Source organism: Balaenoptera musculus, chromosome 2, assembly GCF_009873245.2.
Source record: "Balaenoptera musculus isolate JJ_BM4_2016_0621 chromosome 2, mBalMus1.pri.v3, whole genome shotgun sequence".
Lineage (NCBI taxonomy): Eukaryota > Metazoa > Chordata > Mammalia > Artiodactyla > Balaenopteridae > Balaenoptera > Balaenoptera musculus.
The window spans coordinates 72,048,471-72,065,535 of NC_045786.1; the positions used below are offsets into that span (position 1 = coordinate 72,048,471).

General features: G+C 35.8%; 1 protein-coding gene across 5 annotated transcripts in view; it reads left to right on the top strand.

Annotated features, from left to right (window-relative positions):
* The window catches only part of VPS13C (vacuolar protein sorting 13 homolog C), a 189,961-nt gene that overhangs the window by 106,599 nt on the left and 66,297 nt on the right, over nt 1–17,065 (top strand). For all 5 annotated transcript variants that reach the window (XM_036841778.1, XM_036841776.1, XM_036841777.1 and 2 more), the window contains 9 exons: nt 772–875; nt 1,285–1,452; nt 2,674–2,978; nt 3,948–4,095; nt 7,139–7,289; nt 9,326–9,438; nt 13,636–13,805; nt 15,228–15,475; nt 16,625–16,854. In XM_036841778.1, coding sequence (XP_036697673.1) covers nt 772–875; nt 1,285–1,452; nt 2,674–2,978; nt 3,948–4,095; nt 7,139–7,289; nt 9,326–9,438; nt 13,636–13,805; nt 15,228–15,475; nt 16,625–16,854 — 1,637 coding nt within the window. The remainder of the gene's footprint in view (nt 1–771; nt 876–1,284; nt 1,453–2,673; nt 2,979–3,947; nt 4,096–7,138; nt 7,290–9,325; nt 9,439–13,635; nt 13,806–15,227; nt 15,476–16,624; nt 16,855–17,065) is intronic.

Below are 17,065 nucleotides of genomic sequence, written 5' to 3' on the forward strand. Positions count from 1 at the left end.
AATCAGTTCCGTTCAACAAATGTTACTGAGTATCTATTTATGCATAGCGTGGTAATGATTTAGGTTCATTCTTGGGGCTTAGCTGTAGGCATTCTCTCATTCACTCTGAGGAGTGGTTTTAGAAATCATGCCTTTAGAAATTATGAGAATGACAAACATTTTTTTGGAGAGAAATTTTAAAAGATTGTGTTTTAGGTACAGTTTACTGTAGAAAGAATAGTATTTATTCATCAAATTATATTTATGTTTAGTTTTCAGAGTAATAGTTTTCATTATATAATGTTTGTAAAATAACTGTTTAACAAATGTTAGGTGTCATCATAAATGACCAATTCTGATCTTACTAATAATGCACAGGATACTTGTGTTTGGAGACCTGTGATTAATTTTCTTTGACATTTGATTTCTTCTGTTTTAAAATTTCCACAAAGTTTATGTATGAGATGCTTCTAGCACTTAAAGATATTATAATCTTTCTTAGTATCTCATACATAGAAGTTGTTACCTTTGGGACTTCCCTGGCGGTCCAGTGGTTAAGACTCTGTGCTTCCAGTGCAAGGGGCGCAGGTTCTATACCTGGTCGGGGAACTAAGATCCCACATTCCCACATGCCACTTGGCGTGGCCAAAAAAAAAAAAAGAAGTTGTTACCTTTAGTATGTCTAATAGTGAGTGATTTTTATCTATTCTCTATCTTGGTAGTATATTATTGAATTAAAAACCACTAAATTAGTTCACTTGGATTAGGTGAAAAGTGTTGTGTTTCCCACAGGAATGGATGCCTCTATTTCTGTGAGGCCAAAGCAGACCGACATGTTTGCCAGACTTAAGGATATCATAGTTACGAATGTTGATTCGACTTCTATTCACAAAAAGGTAATTAAAAGATACGTTTCTATATTGAAATTTATTTTTGTTTTTTGGGGCTTGAGCTACCTTTAATCATTTGTTCAGTGTATATTTATTATCTGTCATGTGTCAGGCATTTTGTTAGGGAGTAAGCGTGAATATGGTCATCATCTGCTTTCACAGTGTATATAGACTAGGTGATTTGTAAAAGTTATTTCTAATCAATTAAGTGATTGATATCTCCATTGATAAAACTTTTTTTATAGATATAGGAAAAAGTTATTGTCAAGTTAAATGTTTTTAACTAATAGTTTGTTGAAGGTTGAATTTAAGTGATGCTTCTTTATATGTCAAGGATTCTGTAATAAGGAAACTTATTTATAATACAGTGATACAGCTCTTTTGATATAATAACCAGTTAACTTAATACTTTTAGGCTGTCTCTATTTTGGGAGATGAAGTCTTTAGGTTCCAAATGACTCTTTATCCAGATGCCACAGAAGGAAAGGCCTATGCTGATATGTCTAAAGTAGATGGCAAACTTACTCTCAAAGTGGGTTGTATTCAAATTGTTTATGTTCATAAATTCTTCATGTCTCTTTTGGTAAGTTTATTTTTTAAATGTATTTATTTCTCATTGACACCTAAGTATCTTTGCCTATACATCTGAACCTAGGTAGTCAAAATCTTTACTAATAGGGCTGCGTGGTAAACTCCCAACTGCTGAATAGAATATTACAATTAAGGAAATCCTTTACATGATGGATAACTAAATGAATTTTTGTTGTCATTGTTTTGAACCTATGAATGATCATTCTTTAACATTTCCATAGTTATATATTTTGAAAGTACTTTCTGATGTTTTAATTAGGGCTTTTCAGTGTTATTTGTTTTATGAGAGACCCTTAAAAGGTATTTAGCGAAAAGAATCTTTTAAGGAGGTCATCAGGCATTTGAAGGACTAATACTGGAACTTACAGCTTTTGATTATAATTATGATCAACAAGGCCATAAAATTCTTTTAATTATTTATTTCCATGTAAGTGTCATGAGCTGAAGAGTTTAATTTGCCTATGCCTCTTAGCAGGGCTGTTAATCAAAGCTTTTAAGTTATGGATTTCTACCTAAACCATCATGTTTTATTTTTCTGGAAAGTAATTTATTTGGAGGGGGGTTAGTTTAATAAACTAAATAAACCATTTGCGTTATTAATGGAAGAATATTGCTTCCAATTCTTTTCTCCATTGGGAAAAATCTTTCTGTTTTTAGTTGAAATTGAGGTGAAAGGCATCTCACTCTAAATAAAGAATTTTTGACTCTTATTAATGATTACAAGATTGTAAACACTTCAGCATCTTTGCTCATGTTAGAGTACACTTAAGAAAAGAACCTTTAGAAATAAGCGGGCAAAACCTTAGTTTCTAAAACTAAGGACTAAAACTAATGGACTTTATTCCTATGACCTAGAGGTACAGAATTAAAGCAACTTTGGGAGATGTAAAGAGTTCTCCATCATCTTTTTATTTAAATTTGAATTAAGATGACAACATTCGTGAGTACAAGGGATATTTTAAAAAGTATTATTACCAAAATTTGTCAAAAAAACACATAATTCTGAAATACATAAAGTGAAAGTTAAAGGATTCTTTCCTCCACTTGTTAATTATCACAGAGTGTATCTTTCTAGACTTTACTCCATGCACACAGTCATAAATAACGTCTCTTTTATATCACCTCTTTTATTTAGTTTTTCTTTTTTAAAGTTTTTCCTTTTAAAAATAAATCCTGTTTTGGGGGAACTCTAAATACCAGTATTTTCCAACAGAACTTCCTCAACAATTTTCAAACCGCCAAAGAAGCTTTGAGCACCGCTACAGTCCAGGCTGCAGAAAGAGCTGCTTCCAGCATGAAAGACTTGGCTGAAAAGAGCTTCCGCCTTTTAATGGATATCAACTTGAAAGCACCAGTTATTCTCATTCCTCAGTCTTCAGTATCACCTAATGCTGTTATAGCAGATCTGGGTTTAATTAAAGTTGAAAACCAATTTAGTGTGGTTTCTGTGGAACAGCATTCTCTTCCCCCAGTCATTGATAAAATGAACATCCAACTCACTCAGCTGAAGCTGTCCAGGTATAAATATATAATCCAATGGCAAATTACTTACTAGAGATAGAATTTTCATAAAACCTTTGCCAGGGGTAAAACACTCTAGTGATTTATGGTTCTTATTCCTTATTTCTTCTAATTATGAAACCTTGACTGTTGGTTTTTGGTTAGTGGTTTATGATGGTGGATCTCATAGAATCTACATTTTGTCTTACTAAATTTATAACGTGTTTTTTTCACTCTGTAAAAATTTCCTATTATAAAATTATAGTTTACTCAATAATACTTAATTTAGATTTATTTTTGTTTATTTATTTGCTCTGCACATCGCTATTTTCATTTCTGTACAGAGACAAAGACTTCTTAAAATGTAATAAAATTTAAGATTTATTTCTCATTTCCAAACCTTGTCACATTTAGGAATTCTCAGTAAGATATCTAATGGATTATCAAATCCAAATGGGAAAGTGTTCGCTCTGTTGAAGGACAAGAGTAACTTATTTGGTGGTTCAAATGTTTGTTGGCAGGCAGGCTAGATATGACTGTTATAATATGCTTGTTTAACTTCTAGGTTTGGTGAGTTTTTCCCTTTGAGTTTGGAGAAGTACTAATAACATAAACTTAAGGGCTAAGTAGAGTATCACTTTCTTTGTCCTCCAGTTTTAGGAGGATGTAACATGTTTGTATGACGTTGGACTAGTTGCTATTAAATATCCTTGTGAAAGATAGTAAATAGTGTGATAGTCATACTTCATGAAATTTGTCTCTTTGAAATCAGCATTACGTAGGCTTTGTTTTACATAGCTCTGCATATAAACTTGAATTATTCTGATGCAGATTGATTTGTGAAAAGAAACATGTTCTAAAAGAACTCTGATAGCAGCCTTTAGTGTTTAGAAAAATGCTACGTGGAAACTGTTACACAATATGATAGTCTTCATTTTAAGATGTAGATTTTAGAAATGTAAAAATAAATTCTTATTTATCTTTCAGAACAATTTTGCAGGCTGGCTTACCACAGCATGACATTGAAATTTTAAAACCAGTCAACATGCTTTTATCCATACAGCGAAATTTAGCAGCATCATGGTATATGAAAATTCCAGGGATGGAGATAAAAGGAAAACTAAAACCTATGCAGGTAAGTATATGTATAAAATACATGAAAATTGCTAGAGAGGCTTTTATCATTGATCACAGTGTAGTTCAAGTGGACATCAGAAGTGATAATACATTTAAAGGGAATGCTTTGTTAACTGAAAATGAAGTTATCCTAGTTTCCCACACTTTTCTTTATTTCACATTAATTGGATATTTGGTAAAACCAAGCAAGAACTCTGAGGTTAAAAGCTATGGAGTCTACAGAAAATATTATTAGTAATTTTAGAAAATTCTATTAAAGTTTTAAGGCAGTTAAATTATAAGACACTGTAAAGTGATATTTAGATACCACATTCAAAGCACCTTAGTAGTATTTTTAATGTATAGAAGCACTCTTTTATAGAAAAGTAGACATTTTCAATAGGTGAATATGTTTATTTGGTAAGCATATAAACAGCAATACTTTTTTTTTAAACATCTTTATTGGAATATAATTGCTTTACAATGGTGTGTTAGTTTCTGCTTTATAACAAAGTGAATCAGCTATACATATACATACATCCCCCTATCTCCTCCCTCTTGTGTCTCCCTCCCACCCTCCCTATCCCCCCGCCGCAAGGTGGTCACAAAGCACCGAGTAAACAGCAATATTTTTAATACTGTAGTTAGCAGGTCATATGTAGGCTCACAGGAAGAGATGATACTAGTCGAAGATGGTCATGGAAGTGTAGGAATCTTATGGTTCTTGTGCGCCTGTGTGTGAAACTGTTGAAGCCAAACAGTAGGGGATAGGGAAAGGGAGGGGGTGACTGAACTGAATGTGTGAAAGACAAATAAAAATTTAGTAGTTTATGGGTTTTGATGTCTGTGATTATTTCAGAGTTAGTTCTAAGATTAAACAAGAAGGGAAGGGTCAAAGGAGCAGAGTCCTACTAGGGAAGATGTTAAAATTGAAGTTTGTTGTAGGAATGAAAGATCCCTATCTGTAGTATGAGTAGATAAGATATATGAAGAAGAACATCTGTTCAGGGTACTGATAGAGACTTTTCTATTCTGGAATATGAGACTGTTCTCTTAAATTCTCCCTTGCTAAGATTAGCTCCCAGAACTAATATTTGATCCTTTTCAAATATTAGGAGGTGGTGAAGTTAGCTGTTCTTCAGGCAGCTGTGATATCTTGGTTGGTGTCACAAGTGGGAATGAATATACGAAGAAGTCCTAGGGAGTTAAAGTGACATCTGTTATCTAAGGACTGGGGCTTGGAGCAAATAAGAAATCCCTGGTCATTGCCTCTTGCTAAAATATCTCCCCAGTTTCATTTAGGCTGGGAATCAGGCAATTTCCTTGGTGATAGGGACCTAATTTGGGGGACATAGGGTACTCTGATGTCCAGAAGAAAAGATGCTGTGAATGTATCTGTGTGAATTTGTGTTTAGGTACTTGAAAAAGGCCTTTTGGACCACTATATGTGTAGGGGAAGTGTACAAAAGATGGAAGGATTAAAAGGGTTAATGGATCTTAGCAACCAGTAGCATCTTTGTTCTAGCAGCTTCCTGTTGTTGTGCAGCCACCCATGAGGTAGATGATATTATTCCTATTTTAAACATTAAGAAACTTGAGTTAGGGACTTCCCTGGTGGCGCAGTGGTTAAGAGTCCGCCTGCCAATGCAGGGGACACAGGTTCGAGCCCTGGTCCGGGAATATCCCACATGCCGCGGAGCAGCTAAGCCCATGTGCCACAACTACTGAGCCTGCACTCTAGAGCCCAGGAGCCACAACTACTCAGCCCACGTGCCACAACTACTGAAGCCTGCGTGCCTAGAGCCCGTGCTCCGCACAAGAGAAGCCACTGCAATAAACCCTGAGGAGCCTGCACACTGCAACGAAGAGAAAACCCGCCCGCAGCAACACAGACCCAATGCAGCCAAAAAAATAAATTTATTTTTTAAAAAAATAAATTTATTAAAAAAAAAAAAGAAAAGAAACTTGAGTTAAGGAGGCTAAGAAACTTAGCCAGTAGCACAGCTTGAAAGTGGTATTATTGATACAGATCTGCCTGACTCAAAAGCTCTTGCTTTTTTTTTTTTTCCTTTTTGCCACATATCCCCTTTTATAAAGGTTGGAGATTAGCAAGATACTCATATCCTGGTCTGTGTTTTGGTTTTTAAAAATTCTTTGTAGATGCATTTGTTATTCTAAAGAGGCATCATCTTTATAAGTTAAATGATTTAAGTCTGTGCAGATGCATATGTACTGAGAATAAGAGCTGCATTGCGGGGCTTCCCTGGTGGCGCAGTGGTTGAGAATCTGCCTGCCAACGCAGGGGACATGGGTTCGAGACCTGGTTGGGGAAGATCCCACATGGTGCGGAGCAGCTAAGCCTGTGTGCCACAACTACTGAACCTGCGCTCTAGAGCCTGTGAGCCGCAACTACTGAAGCCTGTGCGCCTGGAGCCGGTGCTCTGCAGCGGGAGAGGCCACCGCAGTGAGAAGCCCACGCATCATGACAAAGAGTAGCCCCCGCTCACCCCAACTAGGGAAGGCCCGTGCGCAGCAACGAAGACCCAACGCAGCCAAAAATAAATTAAATTAAAAACAAACAAACAAAAAAGATCTGCATTGCAGGAGAGCGAGCATCTTTTTCCTTCTTGGTGGAGACTGGAAACTGAACAGCATTCTTCCTGTATTGAGTTTGGAGGAGAGTAAATAATGTGGAGGAGAAATCCGGTAGTGGATGAAAAGAGAGAGAAGCAGAGTGGAGATGAGGAACTAGGGAGAGGGGAGAGGGACACAGGTCCAGGAACAGGACAAGATAGATAGTAGCAGTTAAGGCAGGAAGAAGGGAGTACCGGAAGTAGGGGCTTGGATATGAGTGGAGGCAGATGCGTGTTTACACACAGGAGTAATGTCTAATACTATGAAATGAAGTACTTTTATCCTGGTATTCATGGTCCCAACTTGCTTTTTTTTTTTTAGTTAGATGTACAATTAGTTAATTTGAGGGACCTTAAATTAAGATATAGATATTATATTTTGCATTTTTTATTACTTTGTATTAACAACAGCCTATTGTTGCTTTCTAGGTTGCTCTCAGTAAAGATGACTTAACAGTTTTAATGAAAATTTTGCTGGAGAATCTTGGAGAAGCTTCTTCACAGCCAAGCCCTACACAGTCTACCCAGGAGGCTATAAGAGTAAGAAAAGACGTTTCCAGTAGACCTGACCACCTCAAAGGTATAAATTGATGGAGATTTTTGCTTTGATTATAGAGAAAAATTAGTGTTAATGCCATATTTATATTTAGTGTTGTTTTTAGTTGTCTAGCATAATGTGGTGTGAACTGATCCAGTATTGTATTATTTACTGTGGAAAATCAGCTGGGGCTGCCTTGAAGCTCCCAAGGGAAGGAGATAGGCTCATTGCTCTAAAGGGAGGGCCCACCTCTTATTGCCTGCATGATGCGTATTTGCCCTTTATTTGTGAAAGGTGAATTTGTCCAATTCAAGGGGCACTGAGGTGGTGTACTTTGAGAAAAAGCAAAGTAGGCATGCAGCATAGTAAGGTCCCAGAATAATTGAGAGAAAAGGACCTTGGTGTCATACTCAGATGACTGGTCCATAAAAAAGGAAGGTATTCTTGTTTAGTAACAGCATTACTTATCTGGCTTCATTGGGGAGTGTGATATAGTCAGATACATAAGGGAGTTTCCCAGATTATTAAAATTGAATCTTTCAAAAGCGCTGAACCTTTTAAATTCAGCCGTTTTTAAAAGATAATTTTTCTAAAATATAAGGTTTCTTTTTACTTTCTTGAACAATTATATAGAATAACTTTATAATTGCACCCTTTTCATCATTTAAAATCGTTACATGAATATCATATGTTTTATTCTAGACTGTGAATAGGTTAATATTTCCATGGCTAAAAAGAGATGAAGTGTTCCTTGTCCATGTAATAAATGGCCCCAGACTGCTGTGCTTTTATAATGCTTAGGTCATCAGCTGTTACTTACGACAGCAGTCGGTAAAACCGCCAGTTAATAACGCTGTACCAGCACTGCTTCACCTATAGTTAGGTCTGGTGTGTTTTGAAATCACAAAACAAATGACTAGAGCAGTGTGAAAAATAAGGTTTTTCGTTCAGGATAGTTAAGAGTACTACATGAGTTTAGTGAGGTCAGCATCTTCTCCCAGGTTTAGTTCATGCCACTGTATAGACAAATGCTAGATAAGTAGGCTGTAGCTCTGGTTAGACAGGAACTATGTACACATGAATAAACTGTAGCAGGCAAACTTTATGTGATTAACGATCTCATTATGTTCAGCTGTGGTCAATTCGTGTCTCTGGTTCAGGCTATACAGTTAATGTGGTACTTGGGAAAACTTGTGAGTTCAGATGAAAAAGCTACAAAGATGATGAAGATTGGAATGTAAATTATTTTCAGGAAAGGTAAAGGAAAAAAACCCTAGAGCTTTCCAACTTGGAGAAGCCTTTATCTGGTTAAAGTTATGCAGTGTTTGCTCTTCCAGTAACTTGTACAGTAAGAATAGACTTTCCTATAAATGACCAAAAGAGTAGAATCAATCTCCAAAAGAGATTGCAGAATCACTTTGTAAGAGTGATTGAAAGCAATATCTATTGTTCTTTGTCTAAAAAGTTTCTGCCTAAAGATGAGGGGAGAGACTGAATTACTTGTCGAAGTCTCTTTCACCTCAGAATTCCGAAGGCTCCCTATCCCAAATTATATTTGAGCTCTCCTCGACTCTGCTTTTGAATTACATTCTGTTCTTCTTGTAAAGGTAATGGATTGGGTGATATAGGTAATTAAAGATAGTGAGACATGAACTACACTAGCAGAGGATCTTTTACTGACTAGCTGTCTGTTGTAGGACAAAGTATTTTACTTTTCTCTACCTCCAATTTCATAATCTCTTGAGAATGGCTTGTAACCAGTTAAGTGAAATGCTTTGATAATTATAAACTATAATGAAGTAGTCTTGCTCTGGATGGGCTTTTTAAAAAAAGTTGTCTTGATACTCCTTGCAAGGCCCTCTCTCTTTTTATTTTTAATGTAGATAGTCTGGCTCTGTCACTTTGCCCTGTATTAAATATATATGGAATACATGCCATTTTTGTTAATTGTCTCATAATGATTTAAAGAATCCTTGAAAATATGATATAAATTTAGAATCTTAGTTTTTAAAATATGTATAAAATCATATACATACTTAAAAGCTTTTTAATTTTCATATTTATGTTTGAACCATCAGAACAAGAAGATGGGACAGACTCAAAGCTTTCTTTGGACCAGAATGTCACTCTCCAGTTTGACTTTCACTTTGAATCTCTTTCTATTATACTTTATAACAATGATCCCAGCCAGGTATGTAGTTAATGTCTGCATCTAGGAATACATCTTTAGCTCTTGATATTCAATTTTAGAATGTTGTCATTTTTTTGATGTGACTTTTCTTCTCACAATTGATGTGTGTATTAAATTCTATTTGGCTTAGAGAATATGCATTGGTCTTGCTCTCTGCTTTCACTTTGTTAGTTTTTTTATTTTTTTTTAATTTTTTAAAATATTTAGTTTATTTTTATTTTTGGCTGTGTTGGGTCTTGATTGTGGCATGCAGGATCTTTTTGTTGCAGCACACGGGCTCTTGCAGCGTGTGGGCTTCTCCCTAGTTGTGGTATGCAGGTATTCTCTTCTCTAGTTGTGGCGCACAGGCTCCAGGGCATGTGGGCTCTGTAGTTGTGGAGCACGGGGTCCGGAGCACGTGGGCTCAGTAGTTTGCGGCACGCGGGCTCTTTCATTGAGGCGTGTGGGCTCTTTCGTTGAGGCGCGTGGGCTTAGGTGCACCATGGCATGTGAGATCTTAGTTCCCTGACCAGGGATGGAACCTGCGTCCCCTGCATTGGAAGGCAGATTCTTTGCCACTGGCCCACCAGGGAAGTCCCAGTGTTTTTAATCTTACTAGGCCAAGGAAAAGTTCTTACTTTTTTCCAAGTAATATCAGCACTAAAACACTTAAAGCTATCTCTAGGAGAAGAATTTTATATATGAGTAATTAATTATATGTACAATTTTATTATGTAGCTAGATATATATGCATATTTAACTAAGGAAAATAATTTAGTAGTGGCTTTGGAACCTTAGAGGATTATTTTAAAATTCATGATTATCCACGATATATAAGCATTAATTATGTTTCTCTTGAATAAATTTTATATGTAGTAGATACATATTAAGGATACTGATGAGTGAATTGAGGAACCAGGGTCTAGTGCCATTATGATTTGAACCACATAATGTGTAATTGATAGTTCAGAAAGCTATTTTTTTATTATATAGGTAGTATCTTCTAATAAATGTTTTTGATTATATCAATTAATATCTCATATCATAATACTCATACATATAGTACCCATAATATGCACTGATTATAAGTATTATATCTGTTGTTTATGTCCATTTATATGTTTTCTTATGTTTCATATTGTTTTCTAAAAGTTATGCAATATTCATATATTGTTATTTTTGGGCCTTGGGCTAGTGTCTGTCATTTGTGCAATGGACTGCCTTAATTTCATTTTGTTTTCAAATTTTATTGAAGTATAGATGATTTACAGTGTTGTGTTAATTTCTGCTGTATATCAAAGTGATTCAGTTATACATATATATTCTTTTTTTATATTCCTTTCCATTATAGTATATCACAGGATATTGAATATAGTTCCTTGTGCTATACAGTAGGACCTTGTTGCTTATCCATCCTGTATTTAATAGTTTGCATCTGCTAATCCCAAACTCCCAATCCATCCCTCCCCCTTGACAACCAGAAGTGTGTTCTCTTTATCTATGAGTCTGTTTGTGTTTCGTAGATATGTTCATTTGTGTCATACTTTAGATTCCACATATAAGTGATATCACATGGTATTTGTCTTTCTCTTTCTGACTTACTTTGCTTGGTATGGTAATCTGCAGGTCTATCCATGTTGCTGCAAATGGCATTATTTCATTCCTTTTTATGACTGAGGAGTATTCCATTGTATACACGTACCACATCTTCTTTATCCATTCATCTGTTGATGGACATTGAGGTTGCTTCCTTGTCTTGGCTATTGTGAATAGTGCTGCTGTGAACATAGGGGTGCATGTATCATTTCGAATTATATTTTTGTCTGAATATATGCCCAGGAGTAGGATTGCTGGATCATATGGCAACTCTATTTTTAGTGTTTTGAGGAACATCTATACTGTTTTCCATAGTGGCTGCACCAATTTACATTCCCACCAACAGTGTAGGACGGTTCCCTTTTCTCCACACCCCCTCCAGCATTTGTTATTTGTAGACATTTTAATGTTGACCATTCTGACTGGTGTGAGGTGACTGCCTTAATTTCTAATGTTTAATGTTAAAAAAAAGATCAGAAAATGACATAATGGAGAATGACCAGTTAAATGGATTCTTCATTTCAATTAAGGTACTATCATTCTACTGGTTTCTCAGCCTTAGAATCTTGGTGTCTTCTTTTACTTCCTTCTTTGTAGACCTTCTTTATTCATTTAGATAGAGTACTGTCAGTTTTTTCTTTGAGTGAACATTTGTTCTTTCCTGGCAGTTTTCACTGCTGCTTTATTTGAAACTTCTTAGCTCACACAGTACTGCAGTGGCTTCCTTGTTTGTTGGTCTTTTTCCTTTCATCCATCCTAGACATTGGCACAAGCCAGTTTCTTCAATTAATCTTATGTAGCCATTTACAACTTCCCATTCTACTTAGAAAGCATTCACTGTTATGTTCTGTGAATTTTAACTTATTAAAAAAATTCATTGGCTCCAAATTGTCTACATCAGTAACCATATCACAAACGCTATTATATTGTGATCAGTAGATGTGTCACTGGTCATTTCTATTAATAGTTACAGATCACAAGTTTGTGAATTATTTACATTTTTTTTTTTTTCAGAAATTCACGTTCTTTTAATTATTTATTTATTTATTTATGACTGTGTTGAGTCTTCGTTTCTGTGCGAGGGCTTTCCCCAGTTGCGGCAAGTGGGGACCACTCCTCATCGCGATGCGTGGGCCTCTCACCATCGCGGCCTCTCTTGCTGCGGAGCACAGGCTCCAGACGCGCAGGCTCAGCAATTGTGGCCCACGGGCCCAGTTGCTCCGCGGCACGTGGGATCCTCCCAGACCAGGGCCCGAACCCGTGTCCCCTGCATTGGCAGGCAGACTCCCAACCACTGCGCCACCAGGGAAGCCCTATTTACATTTTTGTAAATTAAAGGCATTCCAAGTTTTCCAATAATAATTTCATTCTGACCCACTTACATGCATTGTACTCTTTTGAGTGAGAGAATATAGGGAGTTATAACCAGTGTGCCAAGAATTGCCCATCACCAGTACCCTTATATCAATGCCATGGTCTGTAGTGAGCAATTATGACTGAACTGATAATCTTTACTTCCCCGAATTTTTTTTTTTTTTTTTTGGTTGGTTGATTGGGTTTTGTTCTTTTAATGTCTCGGCACACCTACAGAATTTGGAGCTATGTATTATGGTGAAATAAAGATTGACGTCCTTTTTCCTTAAAGTTTAAATATTTGGTTTAGGATTTGAGACCACAATTAGACCTCCACATTTCTTTCCAGACATCATTCCCTACCTTTCTTTTATTGGAATATTTAAGCCTGAGATGCCAGTCTGTACCTTGTGCCCTCAGAGCATCTTGAATTGTTTGCTCATGTTTTTTCCCCATCTAGAATGTCTTCTACCCCTCGTAGCCTATCTGGTTCCACTCAGTCTCTCAAGCTCAGTTAGTTCTCAACCTTCTTCATGAATTTTTCCCAGCCCACAATGATCTCTTTGACCCTATGAGCTTTTGCTGTTTATATTCTTTACCTAATCACTTAATATCCTTTGTGGAATATGGGAAGATATAAGTCTGAATAAATAAGTGACGATATATCATTTTTTAATTATTTACAACTTATAACACCTCCTTGGGATGTTCCTTGTAATGTATTTCTATTGTATTTTTTTCAATTAGAGTATAAGCTCACTGAGATCACCTACCATGCCTTATCCTTTCTCATAAAGCCTTTAGTTCCTCTCACAGAGTGTTTTACAGAAGAGCACATTAAATATTGGGTTGGCCAAAAAGTTCGTTTGGTTTTAAGTAAAAATAAAAGACCTTTTTCATTTTCACCAAGAACTTTATTGAACAGTGTATTCATTAACCAAACGAACATTTTGGCCAACCCAGTATTTGTAAGTTAGCATGATTGATTGACAGTTTCCTGGGTTGTTTTTATTTGCATTGAATTGTAAATTAGAAATTTTTATGTATTAACCCTTGTTGAAGATCAGCACACACACTTACATATATTTATTTGTACGTGCATATACAGTCACAAACATGCATATTATTCTTTGTTCCAGTTTTAATGCTCATACTTTAAAAATTTGTGGTATGGATTTGCTTTTAACCTCTGAGTTAAGAAATATGTTTAAAAGTAATTACATAACACCTGAAGATAATTGATTCTTTTGCTTGAAAAATATACCACAGGAATCCAAACTTTCATTTCATAATGACAGTTTCCGGCTTGGTGAACTCAGACTACATCTTATGGCCTCTTCAGGGAAGATGTTTAAGGATGGCTCAATGAATGTCAATATTAAACTTAAGACATGCACCCTTGATGATCTCAGAGAAGGAATTGAGAGAGCAACATCAAGGTTTGTCATCTCTGAATTTGCCACACATTATATAAGGTTGACATTGCACTTGGCATTGCTACCAGGCATTGATTGCTCAGCTTAAGATTGTCAGAAGGGGTCTTTTGATCATCCTTTTTGGGATTCTGTTCCTTGGGATTATCAAAAGAGGTCTTTGGTCATATTTCAGTTTGAAGTGCATCAAGAAGTAGTGTTAATTTCAGGTTCAGTTGCTTTAAAGTTTGAATAAAAGGAAGTTTAATAATAAAATAGGGTATTGTCTTAAAAGTGGGAACTAAGAAACTGTAAGAATTTTAATAGTTAAATCCACATGGGGTGGTTCATTGGTGATATATTTTTCTAAATTGTTCACAGTAGGCAGAATCTTTTTTTCAAAAAAGCCTTAAAGTTATGGATCTTTCTTTTGTTTTATTTTGTCTATATTTGTCTGTTTATATTTTATTTTGTCTGTTTATATATTATTTGTCTGTTTATATTTTAAAACAGTTTTGTGAAATTTCTTTAAAAGTTTTAGTAGATCAACTATACTTAAAAAAGACCCTACAGGATTAAAAAAAAAAAAAACTGGAATCCCTAATTTTCACATTATCAACTCATTTTTGAAAGATTAATTTATATCACCCTACTGTAAAGTGAGAAACATGCAACTTCAATAGCCTAATTATATTTTTATTCCTTTCCCAAATAATGAGATGCATAATATTTTTGTCCTTGTTGTTTTTTGGAGAAAAACTATTCTGCAGCTTGAAGTTGGACCCGTTGAATATGTATTGAATACTTGTGAGCCCTTTGTTTTTCTAAGAGATGAATAAATGAGGAAAGAGTGCTATCATGCAACCAGCTTTTCTGATTTGCAAATTTCATGTCTTGGGGTAGCAGTCTAGGCAAGGGTGATAAAGGCCATCCTTCTGTTTCATAGCGTGCTCTTTGCAGTGCACATGAGGATGTGTGGGAATTATTATATCATTGCAGACGCTTGATGAATGCTGCCTGATTTGAATCACATTGAATAATTTGGGAGTCAATTGTATAGGATGATCTTTGGAGACAAGTTCTTTCAGGGAGGTTTTATTTTGTAAAATAATATGAAGAGGTTGTCTTTTAAATTTTGTGGCACCACATTAATGTGTTTTGTTAATTGCCAAACTTCCTTTCAGCAGTCATTGATTTGTTTTTCTAGTATTGCATTATAATTATAAAGTATTCTATAATTACTTATTATCATGAACCTTGCTGTGGAGATTAGGAGACCATGTCTTGGTTGCTGATTAGCTAATTAGACTCAAGTTAACACTGATCTGTTTTCTATTCACAGATTGGAAACTGAAAGGTGAAAGAAAAATGATTAAAATGTATAGGAAATTTTTCATCTTTTTAATTCTTTTAGCGGAAATAAAATAATGAATGTATATATTTTTTCAGAATGATTGATAAGAAGAATGGCCAAGATAACAACAGTTCTATGATTGACATAAGTTACACACAAGACAAGAATGGAAGTCATGTTGATGCTGTTCTTGACAAGCTGTATGTTTGTGCCAGTGTGGAATTTCTGATGACTGTGGCAGATTTCTTTATCAAAGCTGTACCTCAGAGTCCAGAAAATATGGCTAAAGAATCACAGATTCCACTGCGACAGACTGCCTTAGCAAAAATCAAGATGGAGAAAGGTTAGCAGAATTTATCTGTCAACTTGTATATTTTACCAAAATTACAAACTGGAAAAAAGAGAAATGGAGAATTTAAGAATGTAAAATTACTCTTTCAAATTTAAATGCATTCAGCAGAAAAACCTTAGTAAGCATAGATTTTTTTAAGAGAGAGGTGGAGTAAAAATATATATTGGATCAGGCACCAGGAAACCTCTGCTCTGGTTCCAACTCTGCCATTAACATTTCTTTACCCATCCAGAAATACAGCCTGTTTTATAAAAAGGGAATCTTTTATTCAAAGAAAATATTTGGAAGAATTAAATCATATTGAAGAGCAATTAAACAGCTGAAAGCAGAGGGTGGGAGTATTGGAGGACCCAACATGACACCCCTGGACATCACCTTAGATTCCTTAAAGTTAGCAGAGGGTTTGCGCAGCTCTGGTCTCTGTGTATGCTGATGCCACTCCCTGACCCGTAAACCATTTATTCCAGCATTGCAAAGTAGATCAGTGATTTCCTCTGTTAAATTGTGATTGTCTAAGGTCAGGCATTTTTCTCTCTAATGTGTAACTCAGCAAGATTGCAAAACTGCCATTTACTGGCAAGGTCAGAATTTTATTTTTCCATTTACCTTTCTTAAACAGTAATCATGTGATATTTCTATTCATATATGCATGTAATGTATTTTTACTATAGATTGTATGACACTAACTGTAGACTTGAGGGTGAAATCAAGGCAGACGAGTAATAATGGCCTGTGTACTTATCAGGGTCTCCTGTCCTCTTCCTGATACTCCCCTCACCTGTTTTCCCTTCCTTGCTCCTGCAGCATAACACAGGACACGCTCAGACGTGTACACACATGCATCGCATATATGCGTTAATTCTGACAAAAGGAACTTCAAAACAAGATGATTTCTGCTAGGTCAAAGTGGGAATGATCTTCTTAACAACAGGGGTCAAGATTGCATTATCCCACGTAATCAGCATTTGTTAATAATCATTTATCGTTAGTCTTTACCGATCAGTTATTAATATTGTTACTTTCACCATATTCATAATAGCAGGATATTAGAAGCAACTTAGCAACTTACAGATAACATGTACCCAAGTGACAAGGTTTACGTTGCTAGAACTTTCATGGTTCCTATTTTTGTTTCTTCAGATGACTCTGTGAGACCAAACATGACTTTAAACGCCAAGATCACAGACCCAGAAGTGGTGTTTGTTGCCAACCTGACAAAGGCTGATGCCCCTGCTCTGACAGCGTCATTCCGGTGTAACCTCTGTCTATCGACATCCAAACTCGAGCAGATGATGAAAGCGTCCGTGAGAGATCTTAAAGTGCTCGCTTGCCCTTTTCTCAGAGAAAAGAGAGGAGAAAACATTACCACAGTAAGAATTACCTTATATTCTAAGCTTGGATTGAAGGATGGCAGAAATGGTTCATTCATAGAATCCCAGAATGTGAGAGCTCTGTAGGACTTCAGAGAGTATTTACTCCAGCTTGAGATTTTACAGATAAGGATGTTGCATTCCAGAGATGTTAAATGATTTAGCCATGTCTGTAGTGACAGAACTGTAGACTATCTCCAGACTCATTTTC